Source organism: Rosa chinensis, chromosome 5 (genome assembly GCF_002994745.2).
Source record: "Rosa chinensis cultivar Old Blush chromosome 5, RchiOBHm-V2, whole genome shotgun sequence".
NCBI lineage: Eukaryota > Viridiplantae > Streptophyta > Magnoliopsida > Rosales > Rosaceae > Rosa > Rosa chinensis.
In genome coordinates this window covers 84,129,422-84,154,615 of record NC_037092.1, presented here as the reverse complement: position 1 = coordinate 84,154,615, position 25,194 = coordinate 84,129,422, and the positions used below count along the sequence as shown (strand labels likewise).

The following is a 25,194-nucleotide window of genomic DNA, read 5'->3' as shown; positions in this document are numbered from 1 at the left end:
CTTCATTTCAAAATCGATCAACTCAATCAACCATAATGACTTTAATATAACTAACAAAAACACACTGTTTTCCAATCTATCAGTAGACTTTGTTCACGACCATCTTGCATAAGCTCTAGCTTTGTGACTTGTGTATAAAATCTAGAAAAAATAATTGCTTTGTGACTTGTGTACAAAATCTAGAAAAAATAATTCCTACAACCGTTCGACGTCCACTTGGAGAGCTTTAATTATACAATTTCTCCATTTTTTTTTTTTTACCATTTTAGTTTTATGTAATTTGAGATAACAAAGTGTAGTTTATTAAAATAAATCATCACAAAACAATTCATTAAAAATAAAATACATACAAAATAAAAAAAAACCAAAAAAACCCCAAGCCCATGGCAAACGCCCAGGCCCTTCGTACCACCAAGTCCAGGCCCATGAGTTCTGCAAGGAACGCAGAACCACCGAAACTGACGATGGCCACCAATCCTCGATCCAACCACCACCTGTCATCCAACTCCGATCCGATCTTTCACCTCACATCAAGTATCTGGATATTAACCTCCTATGGCCACGAAACCTTGCCGACAAGCAATTGATCTCAACCCAGTCAACCAACCATTCAACCTGTATGGATTTTCCCGTCGCTGACATCGAAGCCCGGAGAAATCACCACCAAGATCGCGTGCTACACACGATTCTGTTCATCCAGAACCAGAACCAAAATCAAATACACCAACTTTTTCGAGATATCCCTAATCCTATATCAACTAATCTTGTTTATTGCTGCAACTCAGAAACCCGATTGACCCAATTGGAAAACCAATCAAAGAACACAAATTCAAGGTAAAAAGCAATCAAAATTTAAGATGGGTACCTCAGTTTTTGTGACAGTTTGAACAGATTTCTGCTTGGAATCAGCTCCAGGCTTGGAAGCGGTCTTCAACATGCAAAGGGAGAGTGATCGTCGAATGCCTTGAATGATAAGTCGGAGGGGGCTGATTCTTTGTTATGATTCTCCATTGAATATTTCCCATTATTGCTAGGACTATTGCTTTTTTGACTTAGTGGCCTTGCATTCATGTCGCACCATTTTGTAATTGTCAATCAGGTATCTTTTGTAGACATGCACATGTGCAGCACATGGCTAGTTCAGATAGGGTTTGTTGTCTAAGGGTCCCTTTATGTCCTGATCTTTGACAAGTGTCAAGATCTGCTGGCTTTAATTTCAGTATAAGTTTGTAAACGTTGGGGAGCAGCCATCTATGAACAATTATCATTTTTAATTTCCTGTCTCTCTTGCATTCGTTTTCTTGAGTTTCTGGGTAGGAGCTACTCTCCTATCAACTGGTATCAGAGCTCTCGATCTGAGGGCGATGGTGAAACAAAAGGGAGGTGGAGCTCATCCACCAGGTTCGGGTGAACTCACCAACGTGGAATTCGATTTGCAGGTCCATAAGGATGAAACTACTGCTAGGATTAATGCCCTGCAAGAGACTTTAAGTGGATACCAAGACTCTCTCTCTTCATTTCGAACTGAAATGTTGGAGGAGCTGAGATCTTTGAGGGAGCGACCTAGCCACCCCACTCCAGACCCAGATCCAGATCTACAAACGCTTAAGTTTGGTTCCCTTCCGCCAAACTCGGGCTCACCAGCTATGATGGCTAGACTAGAGTCTGCCTCCTCCACTAGAGGTGTCTCCTCGGCTACACACATAGTGGCTGCAAGTGGTAGTATTTCTCAACCCCAGCATAGCCTGTCTCGAAGTTTAGCTCACAATGAAGTGATTCTTGGTTTTGCTAGTGAGTTTGAAAATGAAAGGGCACCAGCAACCACTAGCATGAATAGCAGTAATGCTTCAGGGATAGTAACATCATCTATCCACAGTGCTAACGTCACTCGAGGTGAACCTAGCTTGAGTAAATCTCAACCCCAGGAGCAGCACAATCAGACTCATTATTATCAGCATACTGGTTTTGGAACACAACCCTTTAACGCCTTTGGAGGTCCTTACTTCGGACATGGAGGTGGTCAGATGGGACCAGAACCCTTCACTATGAGTTACTCAGGACCCTATTCCCACTCTCCCGTTAACTTCCCCAACATACCACCTCAGACAACTCTACCTTTCGCTGTTCCTTACTATCAAGGTATTCAAAACTCCACACCAGTAAACTCTCAAGCATATTTTTTCCCAGCTCATGCTCAACCTACGTTTGCTACTACCACTACACACACTCCACTATTCAATAATGCCTCAACGCCCCAACAGAACTTTGTGCCCTTACAACAATACCCTATGTACCCTCAGTTTCAACATGTGCAACATCAACATTATCCGGTCAATGACCCTAATTTGCCAACTATGAAGCAAATGAAGCTGGAATTTAGTGTGTTTAGTGGTGGAGATCCAGTTGAATGGCTCAACAAGGTAGATCAATATTTTGATTTTTATCAAATCCCAGAGGACAGGAAATTAGCTCTAGCCACCATGCACTTATCTGATAGGGCTGCAGATAGATGGTACATGTTCAAAACTGAGTTCCCAAACACTTGGATGGGACTATCTGACCTTCTCATGAGGGAGTTTAGTGGGCATAATGTGGTGGATTATCAAGCAGCCTTAGCTAGGATGTCTCAAGTGGGATCTGTGGAACAATATATGGACCAGTTTACAAAATTATCCAGAAGGGCCCCCGGATTTTCTCAACAGGTGCTTCTCTCTTGTTTCATAGGGGGATTGAAGGATACCATCAGGGCGGATGTTAAAGCTCAAAAGCCTAGGACTTTGTACGAGGCTTGTGAGCTAGCCAAGGTATATGAGGAAAGAGAACTGAATCTTAGAAGCCACTCTAGAGGAATGTTTGTGCACAAAGCTTCTCAGGCCACTCCTAGACTAGGGAACATGCATACTGGACCAGTTGGTCAATTAAGAAATCATCCTCCTGCAGCACAAAATAGACCCCCACCTCCTCCAGTTGCAGCCAACCCAGCTGGAGGGCACAGGAGGTTAACTCAAGCAGAATATCAGGAAAGAAGAGCCAGAAACCAATGTTTCTTTTGTGATGAAATCTTTAGGCCTGGTCACAATTGTAGGAGGGGTCAGGCTATGATGATCATGGAGGTTATGCAGGAAGAAGTGGTTGTACAAGACCCTAATAATCTTAATGAGGGTGAAGTGGTTCAACCACCCCTAGTGGAAGACAATGATGACCAAGAGCAGGAATTGCAATTACAAATGCTGGGGGACCCTAACAACAGCACTATGCAACTAAAGGGGTTATGTCTTAAGAAGAAGGTGCACGTACTAGTGGATTCTGGTGCCTCACATAATTTCATACATCCCACTTTGCTAAAAAACATCCCTGCTGTTGTTAAGCACATCAAACCACTTAGGGTCAGATTAGCAAGTGGGGACATATTGCAAACTAGGAGACAGGTTACTATACAAATACAGCTACAAGGCTACAGTTGTAAAGCAGACTATTATGTGCTCCCTATATCAGGGTGTGAGGTGATTTTAGGAGCTGCGTGGCTAAAAACTCTTGGGGATATAGTATGGAATTTTGAGCTCATGAGGATGAAATTTAACAGTGATGGGAAGCAACATGTACTTCAAGGGGAGACCAATACACAAGCATCAGTAGTGAGCTGTAAATCAATGACTAGACTGCTAAGAAAAGAAAGAGAAGCAGTATTGGTTCAACTCCAAGCTATTCACCAAGACAATCACAAACAGAGTGTGCAGCCAGAAATTCAGGATCTCGTTCACAAGTATTCTGAAGTGTTTGAAAATCCTACTCATCTTCCTCCTGCTAGATGGCATGACCACAAAATTGAATTATTTCCAAACACTGCTGCTATCAATGTCAGGCCATACAGGTACCCTCACTCTCAGAAGGAAGAGATAGAGAAAATCATCAATGAATTGCTAGACAATGGAATCATAAGACCTAGTGTCAGTCCTTTCTCTTCTCCTGTATTATTGGTTAAGAAAAAAGATGGCACATGGAGATTATGTGTGGATTATAGAGCTTTGAATGCTGCAACTGTGAAAGATAAATACCCCATTCCTGTAGTAGATGAGTTGTTGGATGAAGTACATGGAGCAACTATATTCACCAAGTTGGACTTAAGGTCAGGGTACCATCAAATAAGAATGGATGAGAGAGACATTGGTAAAACAGCTTTCAGGACTCACTCTGGACATTATGAGTTTCTAGTGATGCCATTTGGTATGACCAATGCCCCATCCACCTTCCAATCAGTCATGAATGAAGTGTTAAGAGACTTCCTCAGAAAGTTTGCTTTAGTCTTCTTTGATGACATATTAGTCTACAGCCAAACCTTGGAGGACCATTTGAAGCATTTAGAGTTGGTTTTTGAAAGATTACAACAACACTCATTGAAGGTCAAAGAAAGTAAGTGCAGTTTTGGGGTCCCAAAAGTTGAATACCTGGGACATGTGATCAGTGCAGCAGGGGTAGCAGTGGATCCCACCAAAATTGAGTGCATCCAACAATGGCCACAACCAAAGACCTTGAAGGAATTAAGGGGGTTCCTTGGACTAGCAGGTTATTACAGAAAGTATGTCAAGAGTTTTGGGATTATTGCTAAACCCTTGACTGATATGCTAAAAAAAGATGGGTTTCATTGGACTGAACCAGCTATAGTTGCTTTTGAAAAATTAAAGCAAGCCCTCATCAGTACACCCGTCCTTGCAACTCCAGATTTCTCAAAAGAATTTGTAATTGAATGTGATGCCTCAGATTTGGGAATTGGTGCTGTGTTGTCACAAGATGGCCATCCCATTGCATATATGAGTAAGGCTCTAGCTCAAAGGCATTTGGCACTTTCAGTTTATGACAAAGAGATGTTAGCTGTGGTAGCTGCTGTTCAACATTGGAGACCCTACATTCTAGGGCATCATTTCAAAATTCTCACAGATCACAGGACCATTGAACATTTTTTGAATCAAAAGATCACTACACCAGCTCAGCAGAAATGGCTTTTGAAGCTGTTAGGCTATGATTATAGCATACAATACAAGGCAGGGAAGAATAATGCAGCCCCGGATGCCCTTTCTAGGGGAGCTAGTCTAGCTTTACTGTCGGGAATGTCCAAACCGATTCATGACTATGTGGCTGAGATACAAAAATCTTGTGAAGCAGATCCTGAAGTCCAGAACATTGTGCTAGCACTGCAACAAGATCCTACGAGTAAAAAAAATTTCTCTTTGAACCACTCTCAACTATTTTACAAGACTAGAATGTTTGTGCCTTCAACTGATGGGTGGAGGAGCAAAATAATAGCTGAGTTCCATGAAGGGTTGCTGGGAGGTCATGCAGGAAGGTCTAGGACACATAAGAGAATACTAAGGAGTTTTGCTTGGCCGGGTATACACCAAGATATCAAAAGGTTTGTATCTGCTTGTGAAGTTTGCCAAAGAAACCATTATGAGGCAATCAAACCCCCTGGACTATTACAACCTCTTTCCATCCCTGACAAGGCTTGGAGCAGCATATCCATGGATTTTATTGATGCCCTGCCAAAATCTGAAGGTAAAACTGCTATTTGGGTAGTTGTTGATAAACTAACCAAGTATGCTCATTTTATTCCACTATCTCATCCTTATACTGCAGCATCATTAGCCAAAGTCTTTGTACAGGAAGTATTTAAATTACATGGCATGCCTGATAATATCATATCTGATAGAGATCCTATATTCTTGAGCACGTTTTGGGAGTCTTTCTTTAAGTTGCAGGGCACCAAGCTAAGCAAATCATCTGCCTACCATCCTCAGTCTGATGGTCAAACAGAGAATTTAAACAGAACTCTGGAGCAATATTTAAGATGTGTGACTGGTGAGAAACCGAATCAATGGGTCCAAGCTCTCCCATGGGCAGAATGGTGGTACAATACTTCACATCATTCTGCCATTGAAATGACCCCCTTTGAGGCACTTTATGGATACCCTCCTCCAGCTATCAGCCCCTATCTACCAGGATCCACAGCTGTGGCACATGTGGACCAACAGCTAAGGGATAGAGATGAACTGTTACAACTACTCAAGAAAAACTTGAAGAAGGCTCAAGCCAGGATGAAGGGGTTTTATGATAAAAAGCATTCAGAAAGGACATTTGAGAGTGGGGACTATGTCTATCTCAAACTACAGCCCTACAAGCAACACTCTTTGCAGAAGAACTCTTTTCACAAACTTTCAGCAAGGTATTATGGCCCCTTTCAAATCATTGAAAAGATAGGCCCCGTAGCTTATAAGTTGCAATTACCTCCCACTGCTAAAATACACAATGTTTTTCACGTTTCTTTGCTAAAAAAGAAGTTGGGAAATGCTGTGCAAGTTGCAACTCAATTACCACACATCTGTGACCCTACCAACATCAAATGGGAACCAGCTGCGGTTTTGGAAACCAGAATGGTTAAAAGGAGAGGTTCTGCAGCTACACAATGGTTAATTCATTGGGCTGAGTCTTTACCTGAAGATGCCACATGGGAATACGCGGATGACATTATGCACAGGTTCCCTCGTTTTGATTCAGATGCCTGAAACTTGAGGACAAGTTTCTTGTGATGGTGGGAGTAATGTTATGATTCTCCATTGAATATTTCCCATTATTGCTAGGACTATTGCTTTTTTGACTTAGTGGCCTTGCATTCATGTCGCACCATTTTGTAATTGTCAATCAGGTATCTTTTGTAGACATGCACATGTGCAGCACATGGCTAGTTCAGATAGGGTTTGTTGTCTAAGGGTCCCTTTATGTCCTGATCTTTGACAAGTGTCAAGATCTGCTGGCTTTAATTTCAGTATAAGTTTGTAAACGTTGGGGAGCAGCCATCTATGAACAATTATCATTTTTAATTTCCTGTCTCTCTTGCATTCGTTTTCTTGAGTTTCTGGGTAGGAGCTACTCTCCTATCATTCTTTAATCTGCACGAGTTCTTCTTCGAAATTCTTGGTTTTTCGGCGGAGGCGAGAATGGGATTAACCGATCCCATGATCGGTGATATGGCTTTGGCGAGGGTACTAGAGGGAGGTACCTCGACTTCTTTCTACCTCAATGAACTGAGGCTTTTACCCCCTCGTTTCTACCTCAATCATAGATTTTCGGGTTTGGGGAGCTTGTATCCGAGCACGGGGGCGGTGAAGAAGAAGAAGAACAATACCCGCTCCAGAGATGTCATTCTTTATTATTGGGATTTTACCCGTCCTCTCTCTCCCTCTGAATCAAAGTAAGAAATTTTTTTTTCTTCAAACCCGTTTCTAAGAGACGGTAACGGGGACTTCCACGTTAGTCAAATTGGGTCTGACCGGTCTGACATATGGCCTGGACCAACCGATCGGCGGCTGTCGTTCTGCCACGTCACCAGGTGACCCTCACCTAGGTGGATAGCAGAATCTTCGATACATATATATGAGGTCCAGAACCTCCACTGATTTGCTCCTGCTATGGGAAAGTGGGAAACTCAAAAAACTGCATCGTACTAAGCTGTACTTCATGTGATGAAGAGTAAATTGTGTTCTGACATACTCTCAACACAATTTCGACACACAAGCATGACTCCATTGATTAATATTTAATTGACACATGCATACCTTGCTTACTCACACGTACAAGCATGGGCATATGATATTCTTTTCGTGCCAAAGTTTATTTCTGCATCATATTTAATGCTACAGCCTTGTCATACATACTCACAATTATTTCTACTATATTAATCTTTGGCTGCATCTTACCATGCATGCGGTACTGATGACAATTAAATATACGCCCAAGTTTTCCATCAAAAATGGACAATTCATGATGGGGTAGTCACAATGCCTATCCCCTAAAATCATCCATATAGGCTCTAATGCCTACACATACATTGATATTTATGAGTTTGCTCTATTGCTCTTTCATAATTAATTGCTCATATAAACTCGTCATACCACAAAGTCATAGCCACCAATGTACATTATATGCTGATCATACCACTTATGCTTCCATGCTTTTGATTGGTGCACACAATAACTATTCAAACACGGTAGCAAAAGCTATATGAGCATCTCATATCTAAAATAGTCAATTATTTTGACAAAGCTACTACTCACTTATGTATTTTTGAGAGGTATACTCACCTAATCGGACAACTTCTTCTATGAGAAAGCTCAAGCAAACGTACTATCTGTACTCGCTAGGCGACATGTCTTATATATCGGGAACTCCAATCTTTCTACAATATCTTCGCCACTTGCAAACGGCTCCCGATAAGTTTCCATTTACTCTTTTTCAATTAAAGCTCATGTCCTACTTTACATGCTTCAAAAAAAAAAAAAAAAAAAAACGATTTCTATAAATCTAAGCATGCCTACGACATTGGATAATTTAACTAGCATATTCGTTATGCCTACATACTTATGTCATGCTTTATTTAATTGCCCGTCAATTAAACTTACTACATGTGTGCATGTAACACTAAACAATGTGCGGCACTTGAAATCGGGTAAGCTAAGGTCATATCCTTACATAAATCCTCTCCAATTGGTGAGGTACCCCTACGGGGTTAAGAGGCACAGGCCAAAGCCACCGAACACCCCAACGGGGTTATATCATTCTACCCGGGGCCACGCTATCGGGTAAAGGAGGCCTACCGGCCCTCATTCAACCTCATTGGGTTAAGGAGGCTCAAGACCTCATCTATCCCACCGGGATCACGGGCTCACTCACCTCATCGGGTACATGAGGCCACGAGCCTATCTATTCCACTAGGTATCCGAGTCAGCCCAACCCTCATCGGGTACCAGAGGCCCAAGGCCATAAATACCCTATCGGGTACGAGACTCCTAGCTCTCAAATCCCAACGAGATCACGGGTTCACTCACCTCATCGGGTACATGAGGCCACGAGCCTATCTACTCCACTAGGTATACGAGATTCAGCCCAACCCCATTGGGTACTAGAGGCCATAACCCTCATTCACCTCACCAGGTACACGAGGCCTACAGGCCCTCATAAATCCTCTACTCGAGTGAGGTATCCCAACGGGATCACTAAAGGGTAGCTCCCTTACAAAAGCCAAGGTCCAGTCCCTTGCTTTTGAGTCATCTCACCTCCCGAGCGTTCTATACACTTAGGGGACTTATACATACCACTTATCACAAGTGGAGATAGTACCCGATCGGGACTATCATCGGGCTTCACGCTCATACTTTTCATGCTATGGTCTATTAATGGAAATATTGAAATTTTTTACCTATTGTTGATCGCAACAATCAAATTTCTTTTACATCCCATTAATAAGACTATAGGACAAAACTCATACAACCAATCACCTGCTCGACACGAGCGAACTCAAGTCCAAATTCCCGTTTTACTAACTACGTGACTTGGGGGACTCGGCGAGTAACTACACTCTTGGCCCTAACAGGTGTGCATCATATGCATACAACATTCACACATCATTATGTGTCATCGTGTTCATCAAACATTTATGCATCATATGCACTTTGTATGCTATCACAACCACATGCATTTTCGACTTATACGTCGTATATCAACATTACCTAATACGTGCATACACACAATGTGTAACATGCATCTCATATAAACATTCATGCACCTTGATGCATTTGACTCAAATGTCACCTAGATTGCCTTAGCGCAATCAATATGCTCTTTGTACACTCCTATCTTATTTGCAGGTACTAGCTAGATTATGGGCCCCGTAGCACCAACCTGTCATGGAAACTTCACAAGACCCGGAAGAGTCCCTTCTTGCTCACGGAGTTGGGGGACTAGTATGGGTATGGCGTTCAACGGGTCGTCACTCATACTTGGCGGCATCATATTTAAACTCCCCAACCAAGAAGCGCATCTTACTCGGGGACTTGGGGAATTTGTACATACCGCCTATATTACATACTGCCAAGCATAAGCAACAACCTCGTAGGTAGGCCCCGCGACATGGCTAGTCCCGCCTACGACATGCATCCGGTAGTCCGACACCCCAGCTACCTCGTTATGGTGGAGGTCGGCCGATACTTCGTAGGGAGGCCACCCTCCCATTCTCTCCAAGAGGCTTCAAGAGAAGCAATATGTATGTTGTATCCCACATTGGAAATTTAGAATAGAGTGGGGCTTCCTTTAGCTATAAAGGGAAGTCCTCCCATTCTTAGAGATGGATCCATGATCCCTATACTTTTATCACTACAAAGGTCACTTGACCTCACCCATAGTAGAATCTCTAAGTGGACGTATCCTTGCCTCAAGGGCAAGGTGAACCATTATACATGCTTGTGTCCCTTTCTCTCTCTCTCCCCATCATGATCCACACTTAGTTCCTGTACCGTATTCTTCAGTAGAAACAGTGGTTAACCCATCATGATTTGTTTAAGACCAACCACTATGACATGGTAGCCTATATATAGAGGCTACCACGAAGTAACAAACACAATTCATCAATTAATCTCTATGATCATCCAAGCCTTTTCGGAGCAACCCCTATTCTTCTCTTACCGGTGACCACACTCCAGTCCCAGAATCCTCAAGAGCCGACTGTCAGTGCCACTAAACCCTCTGTCAACGTGCTTCAGTCCTAGTCTCCTCGAGAGCCGACTGTAGTAGAACGACCACAACGGTTACGGAACTAGCCAAGTAAGGGTAACGCTCTCGCAAACCAGCTAAGCTAAAGTCACTCTTTAGCAAGTTCTCCCTACTTCCTAGTGATTTTCGCTCTGCTCAATCTATAACGTCAAGTATCGATTGTGTGATTTTGAAGAAGCTTAGCAAAAGTCCTCACCACGAGGCATAAAGAATCCCGCGACGAGGTTGGTGCTCTCCTTGTCCATATTCGCTCGAAAGAAGTCAGGTCAGGGGACACCCCCGACGACAGCACCGGAACAGTACTGGCACGCCCGCGCAAAAAAGAGACTGTTGATCAGCTGCAACAAAACTGGAGCCAAACATTTTGGCACACTTGGTGGGACATACTGCATAGCGTTTCTTCGCGATTGCAGCCATTGAGAAGTCAAGCGCAAACCCTTATTAAAAGGTTTACGTTAACTGCCCGAACACAAGACCTCCAGTTGTAGACCACACTCGCGTGTAGACTGTCGTAGTCTTTCCGAAGAACAAGTAATCCAAAGATTTTTTCCCCACCCTCCATCGACAGAGATTTCGTGCCCATCCCTATCCCAGGAGACGCCAGCCTGGATGTACAACTCGATATTATGCGAAAGAACAATAGGGCATTCTGGGCAAAGAAGACTAAAGGGTTCGAGGAACAGTGACGGGAGTCCATCGATCTAATCATGAAAGTCAAGCTTGAGATGGAACGTAATACGGAGCGAATGCAAGGGCATATAGCAGGCACGTCATGACAAGCGCATGAGCAGCATGAACAGCTCGTGACTATGATAAATGCCCAAGCTGCTCAGACTAAGGTCGTTCTTACCCAGGTCACGGCTATTTGCAATAAGGGATCTAATACCGTGATCCAAGTTGCCATGCAAAAAGCCAAAATGGATCAGACTAAAGAGGTTCTGAATAAGATGTTGGGGGATCCCAATGCTATTCTAGGATCTCTCGGCCAGCCCGCAGGGTCAGGTAAATACATACCGCTGAATGCTCGAGAAAAAGCTAGTGGCAGCAGCACGGCCACCTCCGCTCTAACTAATACTGCCGCATCAGTCAGGGGTAAGGAAACTGCTCTGAAAATGGGTGGAAAGAACAACGCCACGGCGCCGATCGCGCAAGGAACTAGAACTTTGAAAATTAGTGAAGGGACCCTTGTTGCCCATGTCTCGTTTCCCCAATACAACAGCGACTGACATGAATACATGTACCAAGATCAGCCTCCAGCAAGCCATTATGGTATCGACCAGGTTGGAAGTCTAGCGAAGGTCACCGCGGCCACAAAGGGTCAGCCAGCAACGGGTTTTACATCGCAGACGTCAACCCAACCCAAGATAAATATGGAGGCGGCGTATCTTTGATTAACCAGTCCTCACAGGTGCCACTGCTAAAACAGGCGCCACCTCTGATCTGGCCGGCTAATGACACAGTGGTTCACCTACCTCCTCCTCCTCATCTGGGACATGTAAGGAGAGAGGAGGTAGAAGCAATGATTAGGACCGCGAATCAGAGGCCTAACTTGGAGGAAGTCTATCAGGGGCTTTCCCACCGCACATTATGCACTCACCTTATCCTAGGGGATATAACATCACGTTCTCTACTTTCTCGGGATAGGAGGTCGAAAATGTCGCGGCCCATCTGGTTAGGTTTCGAGTACAGTGTGGCAAATACCAAAACGATGACAGTCTAAAATGTGAGATCATCGCCACTTCTTTGTCAGGGGCTGCCTTCACTTGGTTCACTAAGCTGCAACCAGGAGCAGTTGCGAGTTGGCCCGCGATGGAAAAGCTGTTCAAGGAAACTTTCAGGACTATCGAGCTTGAGGTAGATTTGGCTTCACTTACTCAGATGGCTCAGTAGCCAACTGAATCTGCTGTCACATACCTTCAGCGCTTCCAGATACAGAAGGGGAAGTTGAGCGTGATTCTGCCGGAGAAAGAACTGGTGAAGTTGGCAATTAAAGGCTTAGAGCCTCGCCAATGCAAGAAGCAGCATGGAAGCATGTTCAGCTCCATGGGGGAACTGATCACAGAAGTAGGAAGTTTCGGGCACTTGCTCAGGGAGATGGACGCTATGAAAAACGCCTCGAAAGGGACATACATCCCAGGGAAACGCCGAATAGTGGCTGCGCTCAGCCATCAATCAAGTTCCTATGATCCTTACTATAGGAGCGAGGAATCCAGCCTGGCAGAGGCTGAAGAGTCCAAGGAAGATGAAGTAGCAGCACTTGAGCTCACCGGAAAGAAGGCATCAGCGCTAAAGCAGCTGAAGCTGTACAAAGAGCTTGTGAAACTCAAGTCGGTGGTCTTCACCAAAACTGAATTCGCAAGTTATACCTATGATGCAAATAAAGCTCATGAGATCTTAGATGAGATGATCGCTGCGAAGATGGTGAAGATCGACTTTGGGCCATTCGCCAAACCAGATCAGCTTAGGGGAAAGAAATACTGTAAGCTCCACAATTTGTGGAATCATAACATAGCTGACTGTGTCAGGTTGAAGGATCAGATCTAGATTTGGTGGAATAATAGTAACTTACAAGTTGAAGCGTTAGCAACAGCAGCAGCGCTGGTAGATTTGGATCCTTTCCCAAACACTGGAGTCAACATGGTTGACGTGGTTTGGGATACAAAGGAACAATAGGTTGACGTGGTTTGGGATACAAAGGAACAATAGAGGCGGAGCCTAGATAGGACCATCGGGGGCTTAGAAAAGGTGACGGAACAGTTTGCGAAGAGGAGATCCAAGACGGCTCCACCTATTATTCTATGCTCATGGTGCAAGGAGGAATGTGATATCCAAGCGTTGCATGAAGAGGATGAACAAACTGTTCGCTTTGGCTCCTTACCGCCAATGAAGTTACTAGCACATTCTAGAAGCTTCCAACCAGGCAGCCCAAGAACGCACACTGGGTCAGGAACTTATTCCCCTAAGGATTCTAACTTGTTCAAGAAGCTGAAGGTTGCGAGAGAAGGAGAAAGGGCGAACGAACGGCCTGATGTTACGACCAGACCTTATATTCCCCCGGCGCCGACGTCCTCCGTCAAATAAGGAAGATGGTATACACAGAAGAAGGGCAAGGCGGTGGAAATGAGCTCTTCAAGGAAGAGAAAACTCCAGCGGAGGTTTGGAGAAGCAAAGTGAACCTTGGAAGCGCTGGATCAGGGGTTGATTAAACCATCGAAGTTGGTGAGATCTCCAGAAGAATACCAGAGACAGGTAGAGGCACTGACCTCCGAAAGGTTCATCGCCCGCGGGTTTTCTAGCAGCATCCTAAGATGTCTCAATAGGCTTCAAAAACCAGCGCTCGCCGAAAGGACAGTCAGGAGAAGTCCCTAGCTCCCACAAGGCGAGAATCGCTGCCAGCTCGTAAAGTCAGTGTTTGGCAGAGAATATCTCGCGAAGGAAGAGATAGCGAGCCTTTAGTCTTTGATAGACTGGGGGCCAAAGACAATCGGTCTGCAATTGTACAGCGGAGGCCTAAAAAGGTTCAAAGCATAGTGGTCGCGAACTCAGAAGGGGCTTCATCAGTGAAGCAGAGGCAGGACCCACCCAAGAAGGAATTTACCTCCGTGATGGATCAACAAGAGCAGGTCATGATCCAAAAAGAAGGATCGCTGGCTGCTTACGTCGCAAGCAAGTTCGCGGAGGAAGTGGACTTGAGCTTTCGCAATCAGAAGAAGTAGACATGTTGGACATTACATGTAACATGGTGTATGTCCTATCATCAAAATATGTCTTGCCAGTGGCAGCTCAGGAATGCCAAGCAGAGGATGATAAATCATTGGACAAACGAACGTTCGAGATCACCTCAGCGGCGTTATCTCTCGCGAAGATACTTATGCCGAAGGAAGTCGAAGCAGCAGAGGCTGCAAACACCAGTGTGAGAGACCAGGACATGGGTTTTAGCACGCCAACGCCAACAATGGCGCAACACATGAGGCCATTGTATATCATCGCCGATGTGAACGGCATCAAGGTTAGCAAGATCATGGTAGACAGAGGCGCTACAGTCAACGTCTTGACCACCAGAACCATGCATCCGCTAGGGATCAAGAAAGAGAAGATCCAATCCACGTCCCTTACGCTAAAGAACTTCGTGGGGACTGTGACCAAAACATTGGGTTTGATTTTCCTACAAGTCAAGGTTGGTCCAACAGAAGGGGTTTACACTTTCTTTGTTACAGATTGCTATGTGGCATATAGCGCAATTTTGGGTCGCGATTGGATCCACAGGAGTTATTGTATCCCATCCACCCTTCATCATTAGCTTATCATATGGGTCAGAGTGGCGGACAAGGCGGAAATTGTCAAAGCAAACCCACGAACTTTTTCAGTGTCCGCCAGTTATGTGGACGCAAGGTACTACCTAGAACCAATCTCTCCTTTATAGGTCATTGGTATTGATGATAAGGGCCGCCCCATAGGGGTGACGACCTCTGAATTGGCACAATGGGGGCTCGCGGTGGCAAAAAAGGACCTCGAAAGGCCTGGACATGCGGTGCCATCTCCAAGTTTTAATTAATGGATCACGACCTCATGGAGGAAGAGGTAGCATCCTTTTGTTCTTTGTCTTCATCTTCATATTTGATCGAAAAAGAGGCATATGCACAAGTAGCGACATTGGAATACATCGACGAAGAATTCTCCGATCAGGAGGAGGAAGAAGAGCCTCTCCGATTGGCTCCAGCAACATTGGATGATACACCGCCAAAGGTTAGAGATCTTACAGAAAAGGTAAATTTAGGCAGTGATGCGAAGCCAATGGAAGTGGCAATAAGCACAAAATTAGAGCTTGATAAAAAACAGAGGCTCATCAATTTATTACGGGAATAAAAGGATTGTTTCGCGAAGAAATATGAAGATATGCCCGGATTATCTCCTGACTCGGTCTGCCATAAACAGCCGACTATCCCAGATCAAAATCGAGTGAAGCAAGAGTCTAGGCGAATGAACTCAGAAACCCAAGTGTTAGTTAAGGAGGAAGTCGAGAAGATGCATAAGTCGGGAATCATCAGGGTAGCCAAGTATAATCAGTGGCTATCCAATGTTGTTCTAGTTCGAAAGAAGAATGGCAAAATGAGGGTGTGCGTCGACTACCGCGATCTCAATAAGGCCACTCCCAAAGACGTTTACCCCATGCCGGTAGCGGACATGTTGGTGGACGCAGTAGGTGGTCATGAACTTCTCTCCTTTATGGACAGAACTGCCGGTTACCATCATATTCCAGTGGCGGAAGAAGATAGGCACAAAACTGCTTTTAGATGCCTAAGTTTCGCAGGAGTTTTTGAATATGTGGTCATACGTTTTGGTTTGAAGAACGCGGGAGCCACGTACCAGCGAGCAATGAACCTAATCTTCCATGACATCTTAGGGAAGATTCTAGAGGTTTATATAGATGACGTAGTCATTAAATCCAAGCCGCGGTGTAATCACATTGTGGATTTGCGAAAAGTTTTCGAACTTATGCGGCGTCACAAGCTAAAGATGAACCCTGCGAAATGTGTGTTTGGGGTTCAAGCATGTGATTTTTTGGGATTCATTGTACATCAGAGAGGCATTGAGGTATCGGAAGATAAAGCTAAAGCAGTTATCAATGCCTCGCCGCCGCGAACAAAGGAGGAGTTGCAAAGGTTGTTGGGAAAAATCAATTTCCTACGACGGTTTATTTCCAATTCCGCCGGCAAAATTCAACCTTTTTCTGCTCTACTAAGTTGTAAGGACAAACAGAATTTGTGTGGGAAGTGAAGCATCAAGAGGCCTTTGATAGAATAAATGCCTACCTAACCAATCCACCAATTCTCGTTCCTCCGAAACCAAACCAACCGCTCAAACTTTACATCTCAGCGGCGGAAGTTTGGATAGGCAGCTTGCTGGCACAAAACAACGAAGCGGGAGTGGAGCATGCCATCTTCTACCTTAGCAGAACGTTAACAGATTGCGAAACCAGGTACACACCAATGGAAAAGCTATGTTTAACATTATACTTCTCTGCATGTAAGCTGCGCCACTACATGTTGTCATTTACTACATGCATAATCGCTCAGACCGATCTGGTCAAATATATGTTGTCGCGGCCCATTCTTTGGGGCCGAATTGGCAAATGGATCTTGGCTCTTTCAGAATTTTCTTTACAATATGTGCCTCAAAAGGCTGTGAAGGGTCAAGCCATCGCGGATTTTCTAGCACATCATCCCATGCTGGACGCTCCAGAGCTTCGCGAGCTAGAGGTCGCGGCAAATTTATGGGGAAAGGCATGTCATATACATTGCTCCGAACCTTTCACCGATGGCCAGGCAGCGGTCATGTTACAGCCGTGGGGATTGTACTTTGATGGTTCCCGAATAGATACCATGGCCGGAGCAGAAATCGCACTAGAGAATCTGACTGGAGATCACTTTTCGTACTCATTCCAGTTATAGTTTCAATGTACGAACAACCAGGCTGAATATGAGGCCTTAATCATAGGCATAGAAGTACTGCTCGAAATGGGAGTCAGAGACGTACAAATACTTGGAGATTCTCTCCTGGTCATCAATCAGCTGCGCGAAAAGTTCAGATGCATTAGCTTCACGCTGGTCCCTTATTTAAACAGGACATTAGAACTGTTGGACCAGTTTGATGACGTGGATCTTGACCACATTCCTCGCGAAAGAAATTTTTCCGCGAACGAGTTGGCCCAGTTGGCAACAAGGGTAACCCTGAGATATGGCGTGCGCGAGAGAATCTTGAAAGTAGAGCGTTGAACGCTTCCTTCTTGGATGGCGAGAAAAGATCCTCCATACAACACGTCAGTAGCGACTTTAGAGCCCATTGATGTGGATTGGCGCATCCCTTTGATCAATTATCTCAAACATCCTGATCAGACCGCGGATAGAAGGATTCGCTACCTTGCCCTTAACTACTTCCTCAGAAATAATGAGCTGCGTAGAAGAGGATAAGATGGCGTACATTTCAGGTGTGTTTATGGCAGTGAGGCGAAACAGCTCATGCGAGAAGCTCACTCCGGCATATGCGGCGCTCACCAGGCAGGTCCAAAGAAGCGTTAGTTACTCAGATGACATGGATATTTTTGGCCCAGTATCTTGAAGGATTGTATCACGTTCACTAAAGGTTGTTTGGACTGCCAAGCTCATGGGCCGGTCCAGTATGTCCCTAATATTCCAATGCAGCTCATTATAAAGCCTTGGCCCGCAAGAGGATGGGCATTCGTTTTAATTGGGATGATTCACCCACATTCATCACTTCAACACAAGTTCATCATTGTCGCAACTGATTTCTTTACAAAGTGGGTTGAAGCAAAACCTTTGAAGGAAGCATCTGGTGGCACATTGCAACAATTCCTGTTTAGGAACATCATCTGTAGATTTGGTATCCCAGAAGTTTTTGTTTCGGACCGGGGGGCAGCTTTCATGGTGGTGAAGTTGATAAACTGGCAAGAGAATGGCGAATACAGTTCGTCCATTCTAGTCCTTATTATGCTCAGTCTAACGGTCAAGCGAAAGCCAGCAATAAGATCATCATCAATTTGCTGAAGAAAATGTTGGAAGCTAATCAGCAACAGTGGCATGAGATGCTTTGGGCCTACCGCACATCTAAGCAAAATCCCACCGTGACAACACCTTATGGTTTGATGTTTGGCCATGATGCAGTCTTGCCTTTGGAAGTCAACGTCCAATCATTATGAGTTTAAGAGCAAAATCATCTCATTGGAGATGACTACGTTCAGGCTATGTGGCAGGAGCATGAAGACCTTAGCGAAAAGCGCTTGGAGGCTTTGGATAGTTTGGTCATGGAAAAGCAACGAGTTGCTCGCGCCTATGATAAACGGACGCGGAGAAGGAGTTACAGCGAAGGAGAGTTGGTTTGGAAAGCAGTTCTCCCGCTTGGCGAAACTTTAGATGGTCGCGGGAAATGGACTCCAAGATGGGAAGGCCCGTACATCTTCTATAAAATCTTAGAGAAAGGAGCTTTTCATCTCAAAGACCTGGATGGAGATGTCCATCATAACCCTATCAATGGTAGATACTTGAAGAAATACTTTCCCAATATTTGGGACTCAGGGGAGTCGTAGACGGTTTCTTCACATAAGACATGGGGGGCAATTCTAGTGTTCCTACACTCGCGAAGCCCATTCATGAAGGCTTATTTTTGAGGCCCATAATTGTTTCTTCGCTATGCCTAGCAACACTAGGGAGGCAACACTACACTATACTAAGCTGAGTCAGCGACTCCGGAATTTTTTTTTAGCTTTGTCTCTTCTCTCGCAAAGAAAACATCTTCACGGGAAAATAGGGTCGAGGTGTGGATTTTTTTCAAAACCTTCATCGCGAGGTTCTTTTTGACACGGAGCATATTTTAAAGTTCATATTATTTTCAAAGCTCTTGAATATACAACTATGGGGACCTATATTTGGGGCCTTGCGAGACACAATTATTGGCTCCTCACGGATATTTGAATATCAGGATAAGAAAATTGTATTGTATTCATAAAGTGGCTTTGCGGCCAAAAGCAGTACATTCATTACAAAGCCAAAAGTGGCCAGAATACAAAACATAAATCTTCAGATATCTTCTGAATCTTTCTTTACATGGAAGTGGTAGAGGAATCCAACGTCGGGTTGAGCCACGCCATTATCCATGAGAAGAGGAGACTCCAATGAAAGAAAATGGAGTCTCTAAGCCCCCTCAAGTGGAAGCAGCTATGGAATCCAACGTCGGGTTGAGCCGCGCCATTATCTCCTGGAGGGGCAAAAAGTGAAGGAACCGAATATCGGCTTGAGTCTCTGCACCCCTTTTAGCCTTGGTAACCACCATTAGTTGGACGTGAAGTATGGGAACAACCATTCTGTAGCTTGAACCCATTCCTTCAAAGAGTCTATCCCTCCTCATCCCTCCAAGATTCTGTCAAGAAGAGAGAGGGGGAGAAGGAGGTGATAACCAAAGCCCTTTCCATCTGGAGGGCATAACAAGGGCCGAGTCCAGAAGGAAGGAAACAGAGGAGGAAAGACGAACCACAAAGTGGCCTTCCTCCCTTCCCCGTTTCACTCCGCGTGTGGGATTTTAACAAAAATGATCTCGCATGACCGGAGATCCCACACTTGGAGCCCCCTCATGTTTCTAAACTAATCTGAAGCCTGGCATTTTCCATCTAGACTTCCAGAAAGCCGAAACAAGGGGTTGCCTGAGATTACGCTATAAGGCCTAACCTAGGCTTGAGATTACGCCATAAAGCCTAAAATTTAGAGGCTAAAGGCCATTTCATGAGGGGAAGATTTGTGAAGAAGGAGAAAGAGAAGCAAGGACTAAAAGGCCATTTCTTGAATATTTCAGAAGATATGTTGTGAGTATTCCCTGCCCAAAATACAACTACTTATAGGGACTTCAGGAAAATCCCCACCCTTGGATGGATGGTTAAAGAGTCAAACCAATGTCAGTAAATCGAGATTAGTGATTCCAAATCTCGGGGAAAAAAAAGGGACTAGTAGCATGTGAGGAGACCGAGTGGTTTTCGAGGAGTTTGCTATTATCAGAGGATTAATACCACGTGAGGAGCGTAGGGACGATCTGACCGTAACGCGGCGTGGCGGTCGTTGTCAGAGTGAGGCGTAGCCTCGGGATTCGCAGTTGGCGGATACCCCCCGCTGGATGTAGCAGGAAACAGCGTTGCGTAGACGTGTTTGGTGGTAGTTAGTGAGCGGAGTTGCGCTCAGCAACGCACGGGGTTTGCAAGATGGGGGCGGTTCTGCCGGCAGTGCTATGTATAGCAGAGGCTGCCTCTTGCAAATTGACAAGTGGAAGTTTTGTAACGGGGATCCGCTCATAGGAGATTTCGACAGGTGTCAGGTGAGAAGTTCCACTGGCGGGGTTTCGCTCAGTGGACTTCGATACTTGGAAGATGACAAGTGAGAAGTTCCGCTAGCGGGGTTTCGCTCAGCGAACTTCGACGCTTGGAGGATGACAAGTGAGAAGTTCCGCTAGCGGGGTTTCGCTCAGCGGACTTCGACGCTTGGAAGATGACAAGTGAGAAGTTCCGCTAGAGGGGTTTAGCTCAGCGGACTTCGAAACTTGGAAGATGACAAGTGAGAAGTTCCGCTAGCGGGGTTTCGCTCAGCGGACTTCGACACTTGGAAGACGACAAGTGAGAAGTTCCGCTAGCGGGGTTTCGCTCAGCGGACTTTGACACTAGGAAGACGACAAGTGAGAAGTTCCGCTAGTGGGGTTTCGCTCAGCGGAATTCGCTAACGATTGGCGCCTTCTTCCCAAAAGTTGTGGCTTCTACTGGACGCTTCGTCTGATGGTGGTGGACATGTGGCGAACCCCTAAAGGGTTAGCGTGCGGAGGCGTGCCTCCTTCGCCTAGCCGTCTCCTCGCCATTAATGTTGAGTAATGATGGGTTTCGTAATCGAGGCGACGACTCGGTTAATCCAGAGAGTAACTGTAGTTGTGGGACACTTGTACGGCTGGCATTTGATGTCGTTTTTCAATGGACGGCGTAGGGTTGTTTGACGTTGACATAAAAGGGGGGGAAGTTGGCATATTTGATATTGCTCTACACTTTGAACTATGCTTCGTCGTCTTCAAGCGTTCTGCGTCTGAGATCGGAGAAGAGAGTTGAGGCGATATTGCCGAGTTTTTGTACGTGGAAGAACCGACGACCTCCGGCTCCGAAGACTAGTGCCCACACTGTTGTCAGAGACTCCACCGTTGAGGTTGGTATTCTGACTTATATCCTTGTTTCATTGGGCGTCTGCCATGGTGAATTTCTGGGTTTTGGGTGTTCGTTTGATATATCCTTTGTCGACGTGCTGTGAGGGTGTGAGAGTGGGTTTGGGGATGGGTTGCTGTAATTGACAGAATTGGGGTTAGGGATTTTCTAGATGGTTGAATCTGGGTTTGAGTGCGTTTGTTCTTGTTTTGGTATTTTCTGGGTTGAGTGTTGTTGATGTTCTTGGGCACTGACTGATATAGGGATAAGTTAGATCCTGTGTTTTAGGGTTTTGGGATGGCCGACGTCATAGAGATTTCGAGCAGTGAGGATTCCGGCTCTGAAGTGTCGTTCAGCGCGGCGGATAGAAATTTTATTGACTCATTGCGTCCGTCTGCCCGTGCAGGAACCTCACTGCCAGAACCGCTAGAGGTCGAGCCGCTACAGACCATTCCGTGGGACGTAGGTATGGGTCGTACATCACGTCCGGAGAGTTCTAGGGCGGGGGAGGCCGCCGCTGCCCACACTTTGTATGAAGAGCGCCTAGAAAGCAATAGTGCCACCAGCGACTCCGCTGGCGGGGGAGGTGTAGCGGGGGAGGATACCGAGTCGGCGTGGGTGTTCGAGGACAGCACCCCTGTTGACTAGGCGGGAGGTAGGATGACCGCTGTTGCCGTCAACCGGCTGAAGCGGGTATTCCGGTTGCCCGGCGTGGTGAAGCTGCGTCCGCCGACGGTAGAGGAGAAGGCTTCAATCCTGCCAGTGGGCCACGTTGCCGTGCACGAGGCTATATTCCGCGAGGGAGTGACCTTCCCGCTGTTGCCCAACCTCCAGATCCTGGTGTGCGAGTTCGGCATTGCCTTTGTGCAAGTCTGCCCCAACATGTGGCGGCTGCTATTGGCGCTGAACTCGTTGTGGCGGTTGTCTGGTTGCGAAGGACCTACCGTGGCGGAGATATTACACTTCTTTGAACTGGTGTACATAAAGCGCCAGAGTTGTAGAGGGTAAGTAAGCCTCAGTCGTCGCCAAGGAGCGCCCAAGCTGATTGAGAACCTGAGGGACTCAATGTCGTAAGGAACCGTATTCCACGGCGGGGTGGGAGTACCAAGCGGGCTCCAACGAGGGGGAGCCGACGTTTAGAATTAAGTTGGAGTTTCAGCCCATCCGAGGTTGTTTGCCGCTTCCGCTGAACACCACTGGCTGGATTTCTTTTTTTTCTTTTTTTTACCTTGTGCTCGGTACTGATAATAACCTTTTTGTGCAGCGGGGTTGCGGTATAACCTGACTCATGAGGAAGAGTGCCGCGTGGCACGTATCAGAGGTTGCTGGCGGAATTGCAACTTGCTGGACTTCTGTCTCCTTACAGGCTGGGAGTTGCTGGTGGATCAGCAACTGACTCGTGTCGTTGGTAAGTACCCTTCGCTAGATCACAGCCCTGGTGAAATTGTCATGCTGATTGGTTTGTTATTTCTCTTTTTTTTTTTAGAAACTCCGCCGGGGAAAAAAGCGAGCCGTGACACCTTCGCGAAAGCCATGGATCGCGCTGAAATCAACAACTTTCTAGAATCCATGTACGCGTCTGGGTTGGCGGCTCAGAAGACTCTGGGGAACCCGGAGACGCTGGCGCTTAGCCCGTTTGAGGTTCCGGTGGTGCTGCCAATGCCGCACGAATCCCACCTTGGTGGTGACGGGTTGCCCGCTGTCCAGGTGGGGACCGGCGTGGCGAGCGACCTGGCGCCTCAGAAAGAGAGAGCGCCGGCGATACGGCGCGGGGTGCTGAAGAAAACGGTGCGCCCAACGGAGGGTGTCACCATAGCGGGGTTGGAGCCGCCGACGGGGGGTGCGAGGCCTGCCACTGCTGGAGGTACGCGGACCTTTCAGCGAAAACGGCGTCAACCCGACTTGGGAGGGGAAGAGGAAGAAGTGGAGGTAATCAGGGCCCGCGAGCAGCCGAAGAAGTCAAGGCAGGCTCCGCCCGAGGCTCCCGCTGTCGTGGCGACAGCGGCGGGTTCGAGCGGCCTGGACTTTTTTGTCGCCTACGCCGAGTTCCTCAATGACGGTGAACGGGAGTTCCTATATCACCTCTGCGAGCGGCTGTGGTTCGGCGGCTTGGAGGGGATTGTTCGGTTGACCACCGTCAGCGAATCGCCCTTCAGCACAGCTTTTGGGCACGTCGCCGTTGGGCTACATGAGATGTTCCAGGCGGCGTCGAAACAGCCCCTGGTTGAGCGGGAACTCAGGGAGGAAGTGGCGGGCCTACAGAGGGACTTGGGGAAGGCCCAGGAAAAGTTGGCTGATGTTGAGCGACGCTTGACAAAGGCCGACGGCGATGCGGCAGACTCCCGTGGCAAGCTGAACGTTGCCATTGAGCGGCACTTGGAGCGGAACGAACAGTTCGCCAAGCTGGAGCAAGACATGTCCCTGCTGCGGGATCGGGTGGTTGCCAAGAAGAAGAAAGTTGAGATCCTTCAGCGGGAGTCCGCCGCCAAACAGGCCTAGATCAAGCGGTTAGAGGGTGAAGTTGCTCGCTTGGAGGCTGAGGGGAGCCGTGCTGCGGCCGCCGCTGTTGAGTCATACAAGCAGTCGGCGGAGTATAAGAAGGCACTGACTGAAGCAGCGAAAGTCGGTGCCCTAGCTAATGTGGAGATGCTGCAGCAGAAGGGCGCCATCTACTGGGTGAAGGCGTCGATGCCGGTCGTGCAGCCATCAAAGGAAGCTCCGCCGACAATAAGTACCGCCCCCACTGCTGCTCCCACTGCCTCCCCTGGTCATGTTGAAGGAGCCCGCTCGGGTAGTGGGGAGAGTGGCGGACTGCCAGAGGGCGACTCTCAGTGGACGCCTACCCAGTCCGAGGTGTCTCGCGCTGGGTTCTTGGCGGCCCACACCCGGGCGGATGGCACAGTAGAGACTCCCAGTCCCACAGCCCGAGGGTCTGACCAGACGAGCCGTTCACATCCACCGCAGGCCGCCAGTGGAGGTGCCGAAGGTAGCGGAGCCAACTTCGCCAACCCCTGGAAGTAGTAGTAGGAAAGTTTTTGTAGCCGCTGAGGCATAAATATTTCATGTAATTCTCTTTGGATATAAATGAAATTTTGGAACTAAGCTCCTATACTTTGTTTTTTTTTGTTTTTTTTTTTTTTTTTTGTGATGATGTGTGTACCGCTAGAGGTCTTGACAATTTTGTTTTTGGCTATGAATGAAACATTAAAGGAATTAAAATTGGTCCAAGTGCACAATGTAGCTGACGAAGTCCGCTGACTGGCGTGGCCAGTTGCCCCCAGTGCTAGACTTGGTAACAATGGTTTGAATAATTCCTCGTTTCATTTATAGCTGTCTGAACAGCGTTTACAAAAGCGGGGTCGTACCCGTTGGGTAGCTTCCCTTAGCTAAATTTTGAACAAAAATTTAGCTAAGTCAAGATGTTCTTGGGTAGCGGTATGCCTATTTGTAGTAATACCAAAGATTTAGCTAAGTCAAGATGTTCTTGGGTAGCGGTATGCCTATTTGTAGTAATACCAAAGGTGCTCGGTATTCCAGGGGTGGGTAGTTATGACGCCATCCTTGTCCATTAAGTAGAAGGTGCCTGGGCTCACGACCTCTACAATTTTGTATGGGCCTTCCCAAGTTGGGCGGAGTTTTGTTGGCGGTGGTATGACTTCTTTCATTACCCAGTCCCCCAGTTGGAGGTTGCGGGCTTTGACCCTGGCATTGTACAAACGCGATACCCGTCGCTTGTTCTGGAGATTACGCAAATGGGCTGCGTCTCATTTTTCCTCTAGGAGATCCCTGTCGAGGTTAACGCCGTCGCTGTTGGTCTCGGGGCAGTAGCCTCCGACCCTAGCGGTTGGTTGGGTTACCTC

At 46.5% G+C, this 25,194-nt stretch overlaps 1 protein-coding gene and 1 long non-coding RNA gene across 2 annotated transcripts; one reads left to right on the top strand and one right to left on the bottom strand.

The window, feature by feature from the left end:
• Positions 1-279: 279 nt before the first annotated feature.
• LOC121049581 lies at positions 280-996 on the bottom strand. The gene is made up of 2 exons (XR_005800820.1): positions 866-996; positions 280-774 (listed from the first exon to the last, which is right to left on the bottom strand). It is a non-coding gene; the product is annotated as an uncharacterized LOC121049581 (long non-coding RNA).
• Positions 997-1,364: 368 nt separating this feature from the next.
• Positions 1,365-6,708, top strand: LOC112164308. Its single transcript, XM_024300523.2, has one exon. It carries the CDS (start codon positions 1,365-1,367, stop codon positions 6,555-6,557), a length of 5,193 nt encoding a protein of 1,730 aa, XP_024156291.1. The 3' UTR covers positions 6,558-6,708.
• The last annotated feature ends 18,486 nt before the right edge of the window (positions 6,709-25,194 follow it).